The following is a 17,624-nucleotide window of genomic DNA, read 5'->3' on the forward strand; positions in this document are numbered from 1 at the left end:
TTTGATAGCTTGGTGTTGCACTTTTAGTGATGTAAGGTGACCAAAAAATTTGGGGTTAGGTCATGTGATATTTTTATAGAGCCAGTCGATATGCATGCGGAGGTACCTAATGTCTACTGTTCTTTTTTTCCCTTTTTTAAAAATTTTTTTTTTTTTACTTTAAACTTTTTATTTTTGGGCAAAACTTTATTTTTTTACTTTTTTTTTTCACTTTATTTTTAGTCCCACTCAGGGACTTCAACTTTTGGGGGTCTGATCCCCTTTACAATACTTCTGTATTGTAAAGCATTGGCTGTAAGTGTATACACTTAAGGGTAATACACCTACAGCCTGCTTGCCTGTGAGATCCAGGGGGCTGGAACTTACAGGCTGTCACGGAAGTCAGCCACGATGCCTAAGTAAGGCTTAACTGCCATCGGGTCCCCATCACAGCAGCGCGGGGACCCGATGGGAGCTCTCTCCCTCCTCCTTTCACTGATGTCGGCGCATACAGCAGGTGTCCGGCTATCAGTCACTGCCGGACCCCTGCCGCTGATCGGGCGGGCCCAGCTCCTGCACCCACCCGATCAGCCTGCCATAATAGTACGGCACTGGGCGGTAAGTCACGTCCCGCTGCGCGTGTACTATTACGGCGCTGGTTGGGAAGGGATTAAAGGATTTGATGAAGTGTTATTAAAACTTGGATAACCCCTTTAAGATCGAATTTCTGACACAGAGCTGCACCACAGGAAAAAAATTTTTAATAAGTAGCATGAAACTTATTTCCACAGATTGTGCGAAGAAAAGCTGCAGATTAGTCCCATCAACTGAACATCTGGATCAGACATCTGTGTGCCGAGCTTGGGTTTCTGCCGCAGACCAGCTTGCAAACACACAGTGGATTTGCCATAGGCAAACAATATGAACATACCCGAAAAGTGTATGCGGACATGACACACACACTGATGTGGCTCAATACACATAAAATGCATCTCAGACATCTGTACAAAATGTCAAATATTTCCAAAGGGAATACAAGAATCAGTAATGGAGAAAAACGGATTCTATCATTTCTAAAATATCTATATTTCTGTCTCATCTAATGTTCACCTACAGTATGCAACAGCTAAAAATGAAGAACAATAATATACAGAGCTAAAGAGGCAAAGCACTCACCTTCAGACTCTTCTGCTTCCATCTCTTCCTCACCCTGGTCCTCGGTCTGGACAACTGCAGAAGACAGACAAGCTGTTATATGAGGTACTGGTTAGGGTCCAAGGCAACGCCTAAGCAGCTGCAAGCAGTAATCCCACCATTTCACTGCAGCTCCGAGTGATGCAGCAATGACTGAAGAAGCAAGTTCCTCTCTTATAACACCAGGCAAAATAATTCAATGGACAGCAGCCCTCGCTTACCTGGCTTCTCCATACTCTGGGGGATAATGCCACTTTTATCTTTTATGGGCAGGAGGTGAATAACTTCTTTCTCAGGTTCGAAATTCATTCGTCTGGGCATCTTCTCGTACTTCTCCATCACACTGTCCCCTTTCCGTTTTGCGGCATGGACTGGCTCGCTTATAAACGAGAAGAGATATTCTCCATAAGGTTATATTATGAAAGTTTAGCTTAGGCGGATCTATCAGAATAAGCTGCGACAGATCTGTCAGATTAGTACGGCGACGGGCCCACTCTACTTTTAGCCAAAACGGCACAAAAAAATGTTGTGTCATCTGGCTAACAGGGGCACTGACAGAAAACACAAGGCACATAGTTTGTGAGTCTGGAGTATTTATGCGCGCTCCCTCCACCCCTCTCAGTACCTGTCAATCACTATAACAAGTAATACGTCACTCCAGAAAGAACAGCACCACATAGCGCAGTAAACCCAAAAACCAAGGCGCAGTAGCTGCTAAAGGCAACGTGCTCACCTTTCTGAGTTGTGCACTACTCTGATCAGCGCATGCACGGTAGGAGAATCTCACCTTAGCCCAAGCAGTCCGATGTCAATGAAAGCGATATAGAAAAAAATGTGCAAATGAACGTGCACTGCTGGCAAACGGAAATCCAGGGGTTTCAGGATAAATGAATAGAATTCGCTCCATTTATCCTCGAATCCCTGGAATTCCTTTTCCTGATTTTTTTAGTTATTTTCCGCAGTCCTTACATAGGGTAGATAAGTCTGAGAAAACGTATCTCCTATCTACAGGATGGGTACAAGTGTCTGATCAATGAGGTCTCGACTGCTCAGACCCCAATTGATCACCAGATTGGAGGTCCCCGAGTCTCCATGGGAAATGAGCAGCAGAGCACTTCAGTCCTACAGAAATGAATGGGAGCGGTGGTCAAGCACGTGCTCTGCCGCTCCATCAACATGGAAACTGGGTGAAGTCCGTTCTCATGATGGATGTTCATTATCTCTACGTTCAGTCTAGCTGACATTGGTTTACACACATGATATGTCTAGAGACTAAACTTTTCCTGAAGCGTCACTGCAGTATCAGCAAATCCCTGATGTTTATTAAAAACCATTCAAGCTCGTTATACATCCTTCACCTTCATTGTATCTGCAGACTGTCTTCCTTCCTGTTTTACAGAGCATCCATCAGGCAGATGCTGTGATGACTCGATGTGTAGCCCTTATCTCTGAACTCCTGAGAGCTCATCAACACTTATAGCTACATTCTTTAAACGTTTATAATAAAGACCAATTGGCAAAAACATTTTTTTAGAACAAAATAAGTAAAATGCAAAAATAAAAAACTGTCTCCGAAGGGGTTCATAGCGTTTAAAATATATTTTTCTACTGTTTAAGTGACAGCATTGCTTGCCATTTCTTAACATATCCAATGGAAGAAAGTCAAAATGACAACAGCCACCACGGTCTCATACCTGGAGGAGAGGTCCCTGGTTAAAAAGGATGCTCTTTGAGCCATTTCTCGCATTAGCTGTAAGTCATCTTCATCTATCATGTCCAGGGGCATTGATTCCTCCTCCAATTCATGATCTTCATTAACTGCTGGATCAAGCAGAGTGTAAGAACAAAACTTCCAAAATGGACTTTTCCCCATTTCCTAATTAAGTTTATTATAAAATATATCACTCACTTAAAGGGGATGTCTCACGTCAGCAAATGGCATTCATCAAGTAGACAAAGTTAAAGGAGTTTTCCAAGATTATTATTATTTTTTTTTTACTGATGATCTATCCTAAGGAAAGGTCATCAGTATCTCATCGATGGGGGTCCGACACCCGGGACCCCCGCCGATCAGCTGTTCCGGAAGGCAGCGGCGCTCCTGTGAGTGCCTCAACCTTCTCACAGTTTTTCTTAGGCCAGCGACGACACGTTCATGTGGCCTAGGAGCAGTGAATGGAGCTGAGCTGCGATACCAAGCAGAGCTGCTATACAATGTACGACGCTGTGCTTGGTGAGCTGTGAAAAGGACGCGGCGCTCACAGCAATGCCTTCTCAAAATAGCTGATTAGTGGGGGTCCAGGGTGTCTGACCCCTGCCAATCAGATACTGATGACCTATCCAGATGATCGGTCATCAGTAAAAATCATCATAGAAAACCCTTTTACTAGAGGGCACTTTCTAATGTATTGTAATTGCCCATATTGCTTCCTTTGCTGGCTTGATTCATTTTTCCATGGCATTATATACTGCTTGTTTCCAGGAGCTACGGCCACCGCTGCAGCACAGAAGCTCTGTGCATGTGTGCCTATGCATGCTTCCATGGTCCCGGCCACCAGAGAGGCAGATGCTTATTCCTATACAGGGAGTGCAGAATTATTAGGCAAGTTGTATTTTTGAGGATTAATTTTATTATTGAACAACAACCATGTTCTCAATGAACCCAAAAAACTCATTAATATCAAAGCTGAATATTTTTGGAAGTAGTTTTTAGTTTGTTTTTAGTTTTAGCTATTTTAGGGGGATATCTGTGTGTGCAGGTGACTATTACTGTGCATAATTATTAGGCAACTTAACAAAAAACAAATATATACCCATTTCAATTATTTATTTTTACCAGTGAAACCAATATAACATCTCAACATTCACAAATATACATTTCTGACATTCAAAAACAAAACAAAAACAAATCAGTGACCAATATAGCCACCTTTCTTTGCAAGGACACTCAAAAGCCTGCCATCCATGGATTCTGTCAGTGTTTTGATCTGTTCACCATCAACATTGCGTGCAGCAGCAACCACAGCCTCCCAGACACTGTTCAGAGAGGTGTACTGTTTTCCCTCCTTGTAAATCTCACATTTGATGATGGACCACAGGTTCTCAATGGGGTTCAGATCAGGTGAACAAGGAGGCCATGTCATTAGATTTTCTTCTTTTATACCCTTTCTTGCCAGCCACGCTGTGGAGTACTTGGACGCGTGTGATGGAGCATTGTCCTGCATGAAAATCATGTTTTTCTTGAAGGATGCAGACTTCTTCCTGTACCACTGCTTGAAGAAGGTGTCTTCCAGAAACTGGCAGTAGGACTGGGAGTTGAGCTTGACTCCATCCTCAACCCGAAAAGGCCCCACAAGCTCATCTTTGATGATACCAGCCCAAACCAGTACTCCACCTCCACCTTGCTGGTGTCTGAGTTGGACTGGAGCTCTCTGCCCTTTACCAATCCAGCCACGGGCCCATCGATCTGGCCCATCAAGACTCACTCTCATTTCATCAGTCCATAAAACCTTAGAAAAATCAGTCTTGAGATATTTCTTGGCCCAGTCTTGACGTTTCAGCTTGTGTGTCTTGTTCAGTGGTGGTCGTTTTTCAGCCTTTCTTACCTTGGCCATATCTCTGAGTATTGCACACCTTGTGCTTTTGGGCACTCCAGTGATGTTGCAGCTCTGAAATATGGCCAAACTGGTGGCAAGTGGCATCTTGGCAGCTGCACGCTTGACTTTTCTCAGTTCATGGGCAGTTATTTTGCGCCTTGGTTTTTCCACACGCTTCTTGCGACCCTGTTGACTATTTTGAATGAAACGCTTGATTGTTCGATGATCACGCTTCAGAAGCTTTGCAATTTTAAGAGTGCTGCATCCCTCTGCAAGATATCTCACTATTTTTGACTTTTCTGAGCCTGTCAAGTCCTTCTTTTGACCCATTTTGCCAAAGGAAAGGAAGTTGCCTAATAATTATGCACACCTAATATAGGGTGTTGATGTCATTAGACCACACCCCTTCTCATTACAGAGATGCACATCACCTAATATGCTTAATTGGTAGTAGGCTTTCGAGCCTATACAGCTTGGAGTAAGACAACATGCATAAAGAGGATGATGTGGTCAAAATACTCATTTGCCTAATAATTCTGCACGCAGTGTAGTGTTCAAGCATGGGCGACGTGTATAATGCAACTGAAAATGTACTTTCCCTTGCGAAACAGGCACTTTTTATACACTCCTTACTGCACCAGCCCCGCTCTCCTAAAGCCTAGGATAGATGTGCTATGCATACCGCATCAGTGAGGGCCTTTACCGGAGCATAAACAGGCAAGAGTGCAAAAAAAAAAAAGGGGGGGTTAGTCAGCACCTCCCAGTGCGCAGGTGCACGCCGCCATGGCAAAGACCTAGAGGGGAAAAAGACAATGCAGCAGCACCCTGCAAACCAGATAAAGTACAACAATTCCATAGTCACAAAAATGATGGTGGTAATGCTACGCTTATTTATAAAGTGAGATGCTCGGCCAATGCACATTTTGTACAAAACCATCTGAGCCCGTCAGCCAAACGTCAAGGCGATCTCTGTAAGACGGGAACCTAACACTAGATATTACCTGTTATGCGCCATAATGGCCGCCATAAAGTTCAGGAAGTGTTGGTTCCACATGCATGCTGGGTCCACTCTGCCTTTTACCATTTTTGGTGCCATAATGGTCTCCATTACTTCCAAGGGATGCAGGTACCAACATGCATGCCGAGCACACTCCATACCTTTCATTGTTCCTGATTTTAATTAGTTTCAGAATAAAGCTGTGGCCTGCTCTCACTACATTCATTGGAAGCTGTCTGGCACAAGGAAAGGTATAGGAGTGGGCTCGGCATGCATGTTGGTACCTGCATCCCTTGTAATGGAGGCCATTATGGCACCAAAAACGGTAAAAGGCAGAGTGGACCCAGCATGCATGTGGATCCAACACTCCCTGAATTTTATGGCGGCCATTATGGCGCATAACAGGTAGTATTTAGTGTTAGGACCCGTCTTACAGAGATCGCCTTGACGTTCGGCAGACGGGCTCAGATGGTTTTGTACAAAATGCATTGGCCAAGCATCTCACTTTATAAATAAGCGTAGCATTAGCACTAATTTTTGTGACTATGGCATTGTTGTACTTTATCTGATTTGCAGGGTGCTGCTGCAGTCTTTTTTTCCTCTATGAACAGGCAAGAGCTCACATAGCACATCGCTCCTCCTGCTTGTGCTCACTGGTAAAGGGGTTATCCAATTCTACAAAATGCCCGGGCACCTCCTACAGATCACACTTGCCCTGCTTTCCGGCAGCCACGTCACTCCGGATCCCTGCACGGCCTCCGCTGCATCTCCCTGTTGCCGTTTGATCCGGCAATGGACGGTGCAGCCAACAGCAAGCAACAATGGAGAGCAGCCCCCTTGCATCACGGGTGACATCACCCATGATGCTAGGGAGGCTGGTCACTGTCGTGGCCTATTGGCTGCAACACGGAACAACCCCCCAAATACCGGAAGTTTTGAGCCGTGTGACGGGAAGATACAGGGGAAGCTGTGCAGGGGATCCAGAGTGACCCGGATGCCGGGGAGCGGGGCAAGTATGATCAACAACAGGGGCCCGGGCCTTGTGGGGGGCATTTTTAGAATTTGATAACCCCTTTAAAGCCTGGCACGTCTATGCCAGGATTTAGGAGAGTGGGACTGGTACAGACAGGAGAAGTGATGATGATCAGCCGTGCAGCCCCCTGGAACCCATACTTCCCTGACATGTCAGCGGTGTTAAGACACTTATGGCTAGTCTACGGGCTATGCCATACATTTGGAACTCGCATTTTTCTACATAATGGCAGTCCCTAGTGAAGCAGGAACTGCATCCAAGCAGAAAATGAATGGAGAGGTGGAGTGGCGTTTCTCTCCTGTCACTTCTATGGGACTTAAGAAAACAGCCAAGCATGCTTGCTTGGCTAAGGGTACTTTCACAATAGCGTTTTTTTTTTCCCGGCATTGAGTTGCGTCCTAGGGGGCTCAATACCGGAAAATAACTGTGTTTTATCCTAATGCATTCTGAATGGAGAGCAATCCGTTCAGGATGCATCAGTTCAGCCCCTCTTACGCATTCCGGCAAGTATTCTGGAATTTTGGCCGGAGAAAATAGTGCAGCATGCGGTGGTATTTTCTCCGGGCCAAATACCGTAAAAGTGACTGAACTGAAGACATCCTGATGCATCCTGAACGGAATGCTCTCCATTCAGAATGCATTAGGACAATACTGAAGCGTTTTTTCCCTGTATTGAGCCCCGAGGACGGAACTCAATACCGGAACACTTTAATGCTAGTGTGAAAGTATCCTAAGGCCCCTTTCACACAAGCGAGTTTTCCGTGCGGGTGCAATGCGTGAGGTGAACGCATTGCACCCGCACTGAGTCCGGACCCATTCACTTCTATGGGGCTGTGCACATGAGCGGTGATTTTCACGCATCACTTGTGCGTTACGTGAAAATCGCAGCAAGCTCTATATTGTGCGTTTATCACGCAACGCAGTGAATGGGGCTGCGTGAAAATCGCAAGCATCCGCAAGCAAGTGCGGATGCGGTGCGATTTTCACGCATGGTTGCTCAATTCACTGTATTATTTTCCCTTATAACATGGTTATAAGGGAAAATAACGAGATTTTTGTATAACTTACCAGTAAAATCTCTTTCTCGCTCTTTCCTTGGGGGACACAGAAGACCTTGGGTATAGCTCATCTCCATAGGAGGCGTGACACTAAGTGAAAGCTGTTAAGCCCCTCCTCCACAGCTATACCCTCAGCCTGGAGAGAGAGACTGCCAGTTGCGTGTCCAAGCAGTGAGAAAAGGCAAAGTCCAACAAAGAACCAACAAGCCAACTACCCAACGGGTAACACAAACTCGGAAACCGTGTAGAGAAAAACAATGAATGGGTGGGTGCTGTGTCCCCCAAGGAAAGAGCGAGAAAGAGATTTTACTGGTAAGTTATACAAAAATCTCGTTTTCTCGCCCAGTTTCCTTGGGGGACACAGAAGACCTTGGGACGTTCAAAAGCAGTCCAAAAGGGGAGGGACCACAGCTCCAAGGCGAAGCACCCGAAGGCATCAAGGAACCGCCGCCTGCAGACCCAGGCGGACCAAAGCAGCATACGCCGAAGCCAGAGTATGCACCCTGTAGAACTCTGTAAAGCGTGCAAGGAAGACCTGTGGCCGCCTTGCTCAAATGCATGGCCGAAGCCCAATACCTCCGGCCCAGGAGGCACCGACCGCTCTGGTGAAATGAACGGTGACAGTAAAGGCAGAATCCTGCCCTCGGTGCGGTAACCTCAGCAATAGCCAATCTGATAAAGCGGAGGAAAACGACCCTGGAGTCCGTCAACTCTAAGCGCGGACCTCCAGGAAACCCAAGAGACCGAACGTCGACAAGAGTCGGAGATCTCCAAGTAAAACCGGCAAGGCCCAAACAACGTCCAAATCGGTGAAGTGTTGAAGCGAAAGGCAACACCACCTTCAGAAGGAAGGAACGGGATGTAGAAACAGCCCTGTCCTGGGAAAAGACAGAAGGCTCAGAACAAAAAAAGGGGCCATTCAGGCACCCGTCAGAGACACGACTGATACGGAAACACAACCGTACAGGACAGGCGGGGTAGAGAGAACTTCTGTAACGGCTCCAAGGAAAAGATTGGAGCGCCGAGAGCTCAGTATGTAGTTCCCAGGGCGGTACCGAAGGGCAGTACAGAGGAACCCAAGAGCCATTTCAAGTAAGAAGGTCTTGACAGGCCCAGAGGGCCGGGGAACGCTGGAAGAGGAAGAACAGCGCTGACACTTGACACCTCAAGTAAAGGAATCTCAGTCCCAGGTCCAGGCCGGACTGGAAAAAAGACAGAACCATGGGGAGAGAAAAAGTCAGAGTGGGGAATGCACAGCTTCCCACAGAACCCCAGACAAAAAAACCATAAGTCTTACGACAGATCCTGGACGAAAATACAGCCAGGAGCGGACAATAGCGAACCCGCTGGAGTCGCCTGGCAAGCGGGCGAAAACCCAATGTGATCAGGCGCAGACCAGTAACACGGGCAGAAGTCGACAAAACTGGTCCAGTCGGCCCCCGAGCAACGTTGTCCCGTATCCACCCAGTGGGGGAGCAGAAGGACAGATGGAACGGAACCAAAGGGTCCGCCCAGTATCCGCCAGATGCCAGGACAAGACAGGCTAAAGTCCATGCTGATGTAGCCATGTTCTACAGTCCCGGTGTGGGAGATCAAAGGACAATCTGGACCGAAAGGTAGTCCCCCCAAGTTACCGAGAAGGTAAGTCTACAGCAGGACCATTGTCTTAGAATGGACCACGCAATCTGCACTCAGCGGGAGGACAGAACGCGGTAGACTCGGTAAATAGGCACAGCCAATACAGCCAGTGTGAACAAGGGAGACAGAACGAGGCCAAAAGGAACACCGGAACCATCCACATGAACAACCATGCTCTTCCCAGAGGGGAGGACAGTGAAGGAACAGCCTCTGAAGTCTGGCGGGACAGAAGCCACATCGGAGTGATCTGTACCGAGCGGGAGCCAAACAGAGCCAGCGAGATAAGGTAGTCGAGACAGAGGCCGGCATAACACCCTCCAACCGAACGGAGGAGTGGGCAACAGGGAAGCCATAGGACAGCTCAAAAGCAGAACCCTGCTACACTGCGAGATGCCCGGTTCACCGCCTCGCAGAAGGCGAATACCCTGAAGAACCCAAGGTGGAGGTCCTCCGACCTGGGTAATCGAGCACCCAAGAGAATTTGGGTGACCTTCCCGAGAAAAGCAGCCCGCACTTGGTAGCAGATCAGACTGAAGCGTAGAGGCGCCAAGAGGAAGGACTCATACCACACTACATCCGAAGAGGAGGAAATTTGAGCAGGCAAGGGAACCGCAGTCCTGCCAGAGCCAACGAAGAATTCGAGGGGCGCTCCAGACAACAGCACTCTCGACCATGTGACCACTAGCGCAGGGAAGCAATACCGCGGAAGGACGAATGGGCACGCATCTAGGAACCACGAACACTCCCTGGGATGAAGGGCCAACTAAATGAATGAGTACCACCCAGCTCCGTGCAGCATAGAGCAAGTAGAGCCCGTCCGGGTCAGGTGGACAGAATGAACTCCTTAGAGACGAGTGCAAGGCTTGCGGCAAGCATCGTATCCCAAGAAAACAAAAGTATGCCGCAGGAAGCAGATGAGGCATACGTACGAGCAGCTCGTAAGCAGTGAGAAGGCCAACCCACCTACAGGAGGAGAAGGCATACACGGCCCAAACAACGCACAAGAACGTCCGCTCACTGCAAAAGGTTAATTCAGCGAAAAAGGGGGCTCGCCACAGAGTGCCACAGCATGTACGTAATTGCAAAGTGCAACCTGCAAGGGAGTTATGCACAAGCCTAGTATAGCATGCGATGGAACGCAAGCAGTCCGCCCCGAAAGGGGGGAAATTGTATCTGGCAAACTGCAGTCGGCAAGAGTGCAAAGGCCGGTCCCAAAAGGGAGTGATGCCTAAGGCCGTACCTACTTCAGAGAAGCAGGACATACCATATAATCCAGCAGGAACGCAGGAGGTCCACCTAGTGAAAGGGGAACATGCACAGGGTTATCCTAGCATTAAGTGAGTGTGCAATAATACACCCAACACTGACTTAGCGAGAGTGCAACTACTCTGCCAATGAAGGGGGACATGTACAAGTCCAGCACAGCCATACAAGGACAGCCGTGAATCTCATGAGCGTGCCAAATTCTGCCCATGGAATGTGGGGTGGTCACGCACAAGGCCAGCACCGTATCCAATGGGAGTGCAAGCGTTCCACCCATGTTAGAGGGCCATGCTCATGGCCAGCAAGGTATCCGGTGAGAGTGTAGCATGCCGCCCAGACAAAAAGGGGGGGTAATGCACATGGCCAGCATCTCATCCAGGGAGAGTGCGTGCACCCGCCATGTATGGGAGTCATACACATGGCCAGCAACGTACTGGTGAGAGACAAACACAGTCAGTGAGAATGTATGTATGTCACCTGAGGAAGGAAGGCATGCCCATGGCAGGCAGCGAATCCAGCGAGAGTGCGTACACCGCCCACGGAAGAGGGGTCATGCATATGGCCGACAGCGGATCCAGCGAGAGTGCAAGCACCCTGCCATGTATGGGGTACATGCACATGGCCAGTAACGTACCTGCGAGAAAACACCACAGACAGAGGGATGTATGTATGCTGCCTGAGTCATGCCTATGGCTGGCAGCGAAACCAGTGAGAGTGCAGCATAGTAACATAGTACATAAGTACATCATAGCCCATCAGAGAGAGTGCAGCGTTCCGCCTATGGAAGGGGGTCGTGCACATAGCCAGTACCGTATCCGGTGAGAGTGCAGTATTCCGCCTAAAAAGGGGGGGTCATGCACATGATCGGCAACTAATCCAGTGAGAGCGCTGCCTTCCGCCCATGGAAGGGGGTCACGCGCATGGCCGACAACGAATCCAGTGAGAGCGCTGCGTTCCGCCCATGGAAGGGGGTGACGCACATGGCCGGCAGTGAATCCAGCGAGAGTGCAGCGTTCCGCCTAGAGAAGGGGGTCGTGCACATGGCCGGCAGCAAATCCATAGAGAGAGTGCAGCATTCCGCCTATGGAAGGGGGTCGTGCACATGGCCAGCACCGTATCCGGTGAAGGTGCAGTATTCCGCCTAAAAGGGGGTCATGCACATGGCCAGCCGGGAGCCAGGGAGAGTGCAGTATCCCGCCTAGGAGGGGGGGGATGCACATGGCAGGCACCATAACTGGAGAGATGATGAATGCTGCCTACGGAAGGGCCGCATGCACTTGGCCAGCGCCGTATCCTGGAAGAGGGCAGGAAAACCGCCTAAAAGGGGAAATGCCCTAGCAGCGACGCAGGTTGGGAGCGCAACACTATGCCGCCTGTGGAAAGAGGGCATGCAGACATGCAGCACTACTGATGAGGCTGCAGCGTCCTGCGCAGTCCAAAAGAAATCTGTTATTATTATTATATATATATATTTATTATTATTTCTTTTTTTTTTTTTATTTTTTTTTTTTTATTAAAAACACAGCCTCTCTGAGGCTAAAGGGTGCCACCATATAGGGGCACAGATAGTTAGGAAAAGGAAAAAGGGGGGCCAGCCATACCGGCCCATTGGGATCCGGCCTGTACCCAAAGGGTTAACATGGATCCGGCCTGGAGGGCGGCGCTGCGATCCCCTGGGGGCGGAGGAACCTCCCGGCGGGAAAAATTTGCGCCTGGAGAAGTTCCCGCCCCCTCCACCAGAGGCCGGAATTTTGCGGCCTAGTAGGCCGTGAAGCCGGGGACTAAATTTGCGGCGCCCGGTATGTACCGCCAGGACCTGAGGCGGAGTGGCGCATCAAACCGGCCGCGGGTGCCCACCCCGCGGGCCGGTCGGAATTGCGGCCCAGCAGGCCGCGAAGCCTGGGCCAAAATTTGCGGAGCCCCACCGACCGGCACAACGGTCGGCCGGGGCCTGCTGGGCCTAGAAGTCAAGCCCAAAGCCGGCCGCGGGAGCCCACCCCGCCGGCCGGAGGAGTCAGGGGCCCAGAATGGCGGCTTGCCGGCCGCGGGAGCCCACCCCGCCGGCCGGAAGAGTCAGGGGCCCAGAATGGCGGCTTGCTCGGAATGGCGGCTTGCCGGCCGCGGGAGCCCACCCCGCCGGCCGGAAAAGTCAGGGACCCGGAATGGCGGCCTGGCAGGCCGCGGAGCCTGGGCTAAGATTTTTGCGGCGCCCGGCCGCACCGGAATACCAATGTCGGCCGGAGGCGAGGCCTTACTCCACAGCCGTCAGGAGCCTCAGGCCTGGAGCAACACTCCGGTAGGAGATGTAGGGACCCAGAGACCGGGTGCCTGTGCTGATAAAGAAATAAACTATGTTGCCGCTTCTGTAGCTGGCTGTGGAGACAGCCACTGGCTGCATGTCCCAGGCAGGAAGGGGGCAGAAGGAGATTGCCGCTCTGCGGCACCCCAGGGGCCAGCATAGATCCAGCAGGGGACTAGAGGCCCAATATGGGGGTCAGGCACGCAGGAGACCAGGGTGGGGGGGTGGGAGACGTAGGGCTGGAGAAGCCAATCTCTTACCACAGCCGTCTTCACCCTCGGTCCATTCCAGCAGGGTCGCCCCTTCAGCTACTGGCACCGTAGTGGCAGGACGCTGGAAGAGGGACTTGGCGTGCGGGCGACCCTTGCGCTGGCGGGATGTAGGGGAGCTGGGCTGCCCTGATCCACCTTGTCTTCTGTGGGGGAGGCAGCAGTGCGGGTGACCGGCACTGGCGCAGCTCAACCCCGGGAGAACAGAGAGGTCTAGTGCGTCTCTGTTATCCCTGATGATCTGGAACAAAAAGAAAAGAAAAAACTAAAAAACTAAAATTTAAACAAGGAGAAACCAGCCCTGCAGAGCAGGGAGTGTCTTGCCTCCTTGGACACTAAGCAAAAAACTGGCAGTCTCTCTCTCCAGGCTGAGGGTATAGCTGTGGAGGAGGGGCTTAACAGCTTTCACTTAGTGTCACGCCTCCTATGGAGATGAGCTATACCCAAGGTCTTCTGTGTCCCCCAAGGAAACTGGGCGAGAAAATAGCATTTTTTAATACAGAATGCTTAGTAGAAAATCAATTGAGGGTTAAAAAATAAAATTAACTCACCTCCTCCAATTGATCGCGTAGCTGCCGGTCTCCTGTTCTTTCTTCAGGACCTGTGGTGACATCACTGTGCTCATCACATGATCCATTACGATGGTGATGGACCATGTGATGAGCTCAGTGACATCACCACAGGTCCTTTGACAGGTCCTGAAGAAAGAACAGGAGACCGGCAGCTACGCGATCAATTGGAGGAGGTGAGTTAATTTTTTTATTTTATTTTGTAACCCTCAATCGACCTTCTACTAAGCATTCTGTATTAAGAATGCTATTATTTCCCCTTATAACCATGTTATAAAGGGAAAATAATAAAAATTTACAGAATACTGAACCCAAACCCGAACTTCTGTGAAGAAGTCCGGGTTCGGGTCTGGGTACCAAACATGCAGATTTTTTTCACGCACGTGCAAAACGCATGAAAACGCTTTGCACTCGCGGGGAAAAAATTGCGCATCACCCGCAACGTCCGTGTGAAACCAGCCTAACTCCAATAGTAGTGAATGGAGAGTGACCGCCTTTCCATTCATTCTTCACTTGGATGAAGCAAAGGAGTGACAGGGTTCTGGGACTGAACTGAAAATAGGTACTGGTCCCGCATCTGTCAGATTTATGGTATATCTTCTGGATATGCCATAAATGACAAAGATTGGAATACTCCTTTAAGATATTTTAAAGGGGTTGTCCAATAAGTGCAAACTCTGTGTAAATGTCCTATTAGGGCAACCTTTAAAGCAAACTGTCCACACGCCCCATTAGGTTATATGCACATCATTGAGAGGGGCTTCCCTACACAAGACATATTACTACCTGGCGGTTTCCTCTTAACCCTCTCCAGGGGTACATGGGCTTTGGAGCCAACATCTCGCACGGCTTCACGGAGCTTCTTCTGCTCTTTCCTGTGCTTCTTCGCTGAGCTCTCCTGCTTAAACTGCTTGTTCTTCAACTTGTTGTCAAGCTTTATCTTGCTGGTCTTCAGGAGCTTGCGGAAGCTTGGAGCTTGCTTTCGATTTCTTTTCTAGAAACGGAGAGTGGAGCACAAGTTAGACAAGGTCCACACGAGATGCAAATCCACCGCCGAAAGATGTAAAAACCCGCACCACTTGTGTGCAGATTTTTATTTCCAGCAGCATGTGTTAGAATCTCAACAACTTTGCTGCAACTTTCTGGGCACAAATCCAGATGGAAAATCTGCAGCATATTTGCCCAATGTGAACACAGCCTTACAAGAGGAACACGGGAATGTGACAGATCTGAAGCGGCCAAAAGCTGAGCCACCTGCATTTTTCCCAACTGTTCCTTACACATGCATGCTTGGTTAGGCCAAGCCTAAGTTTTCAATGTCAAGAGAGAAGAAAGCTGCTGCCAGCCACCTCTGTTGGCGATTTAAAGGGGTTGTGTCACCTCAGACACTGGTGGCATATTGCTGGGAAATTCCACCAATGTCAGATAGGGGCAGGTCCCACCCCTGGGACAAACATATCTCCAGAACCAGTGCCCAAAAGTGAAGGAGAGCACGCCAGTCACAAGTGTCGTTCTGTCCATTCATTTTTATGCGAGTTCTGAAAATAGCAGAGCTCACCGAGCAGTATCTGCCAAGGCTTCACTCCCTTGTGCGGCTGAGCAAGCGCTTGGTCACTGTAAGCAGTCACACAGAAATGAACGGAGGGCGGCCTCACATACATGCCTGCTCTGCGCTCACTTCGGGGGTTCCGTTCTGAAGCGGGTCCCAGAGGCACCTGACACTGGGCATCACAATGTGGAGGCATACCCCTTTATTCTTATAAGGCTTCATGCTCACACAAATGGCCGTATTTTGGTCCTCAGACAAATGACCCTTAAAAATTTGAACACCTTCCCTGTGCAGTCTGTATTTTTTTACTCCCATCCATAGAGAGCACTATTTTCGTCTACAATATGGACCAGATTGGGCCACGTTATAGAATTTGTGAAACGTCCATGAGGATCTGCTAAAGATACGGATGTGCGCACAGCCCCGTAGAGATAAATGGCTCGGGGTGCTATCCTCGAAAAAACGCACATAGCGGGATGAATAACACATGCTGCGAGTAGGACTCCTTAAAGTGCTGGTCCAGCAGCCACATTTATTTGAAGGGGCTTAGAATGGGTTAAAAAAGTAATAAAAAGAATCGATCCCCACTGCTCCCATTCCGATGCTTACAAGGTCTCCATGTCCTGGTCCCATCTCAACATACAGGAAATCGCCTTAAGGGTCCATTCACACGTCCGCAAAACGGGTCCACATCCGTTCCGGAATTCTGCGGAACGGGTGCAGACCCATTCATTTTCAATAAGGCCGGAATGTGCTGTCCGCATTTGCGGATCCGCACTTCCGCAAAAAAATAGAACATGTCCTATTCTTGTCCGCAATTGTGGACAAGATTAGGCATTTTCTATTGTAGTGCCAGCGATGTGCACATTGCCAATGTCCGTGTTTTGGGGATCCGCAGAACACTTACGGACATGTAAATGGACCCTAAAGCCCATCTGTCAGCAGATCTGTACCTATGACACCGGCTGACCTGTTAGATGTGTTCTTGGCAGCTGAAGACATCTGTGTTGGTCCCATGTTCATATGTGCCCGCATTGCTGAGAAAAATGAGGTTTTAATATATACAAATGAGTCTCTAGGAGCAATGGGGGCGTTGTCATTACACCTAGAGGCTCTGCAACTGCCGCATCCTCCGCACTTTGACAGGGTCAGGAGTTATGGTGTGTTCACTGTCAAAGTGCAGAGAGTGCGGCAGTTGCAGAGAGAGCAGAGCCTCTAGGTGTAATGACAACGCCCCCATTGCTCCTAGAGGCTCATTTGCATATAATAAACCATAATTTTTCTCAGCAATGCAGGCACATATGAACATGGGACCAACACAGATGTCTTCAGCTGCCAAGCGCACATGTAACAGGTCAGACAGTGTCATAGGTACAAATCTGCTGACAGATGCCCTTTAAAGGCTAGCTCAACCAATGCGGGGCAGCAGGGACGATCTATTGCAATCAGCGATTGGCCGAGCTGCATTCCCAGCCATGTCGGGGACAGAAGCAAAGAGTGGGGGCAGCATCAGAACAGCAGAGGGCAGTATAACAACCATCCGCACAGAACATTGTGGTCATTGTGCTGGAGTACCCCTTTAATGCCTGCTTTAGGTTTACTGTAGCAGCCTCCTACCTGTTGCTCTCAAGTTGATGCATAACTACGACTCCCAACATGCCCTGAAAGCCTAAAGCTGCCAGGATATGCTGGGAATTGTAGTAAGCGGAGCTCAGTTGTAATAATCTGACCCCACAGCTCTGAGACATGCGGCATTCTCATCAGTAACCCCGACAGTCCGGACCCAGTGTGGAATGGCTGATAACAGGGAGCAAAGACGCAGTGAGGCTCGCCCCAGCGCACGCACTCACCGGCTTCATGGTGCCTACACTCCGGGGACCGAGCCCGCAGCTCCACTACACACGTGTGAACACAGGAAGTGCAGCCGCTCATAGAAAGTAAGCGCCGGCTAGAGAAGACCTAGCATAGCGGATTTGTAAGCGCGCCATCTGCCGGTGACATACTGAATTGCGCCACTTTGTTTTGTCGTCTGCAGGGGGCGAGATTGTAACGACAGACACTGAACTTCCTTCATTCGGAGCGCAGTGTATTGTGCTGGGAGTGAACGTGGAAGATCTTTCCCAGGGTGGTAACGAATGTGATATAATTCCATACCCCCCAACTTTTGAAAAGAAGGAAGAGGG

The 17,624-nt window shown here is 49.4% G+C and overlaps 1 protein-coding gene across 3 annotated transcripts in view; it reads right to left on the minus strand.

The window, feature by feature from the left end:
• The window catches only part of NOC3L (NOC3 like DNA replication regulator), a 91,930-nt gene extending 74,559 nt beyond the window's left edge, over positions 1–17,371 (minus strand). For 2 of the 3 annotated variants that reach the window (XM_040435660.1, XM_040435662.1), the window contains exons 1-5: positions 17,292–17,371; positions 14,679–14,886; positions 2,868–2,994; positions 1,395–1,552; positions 1,156–1,209 (exon numbers count right to left, since the gene is read on the minus strand). In XM_040435660.1, coding sequence (XP_040291594.1) covers positions 1,156–1,209; positions 1,395–1,552; positions 2,868–2,994; positions 14,679–14,886; positions 17,292–17,300 — 556 coding nt within the window. In that variant the 5' untranslated portion in view covers positions 17,301–17,371. The remainder of the gene's footprint in view (positions 1–1,155; positions 1,210–1,394; positions 1,553–2,867; positions 2,995–14,678; positions 14,887–17,291) is intronic. The other variant, XM_040435661.1, reaches the window with a different exon arrangement.
• Positions 17,372–17,624: the final 253 nt, after the last annotated feature.

Source organism: Bufo bufo, chromosome 6 (assembly GCF_905171765.1).
Source record: "Bufo bufo chromosome 6, aBufBuf1.1, whole genome shotgun sequence".
In the NCBI taxonomy this organism is placed as follows: Eukaryota; Metazoa; Chordata; class Amphibia; order Anura; family Bufonidae; genus Bufo; species Bufo bufo.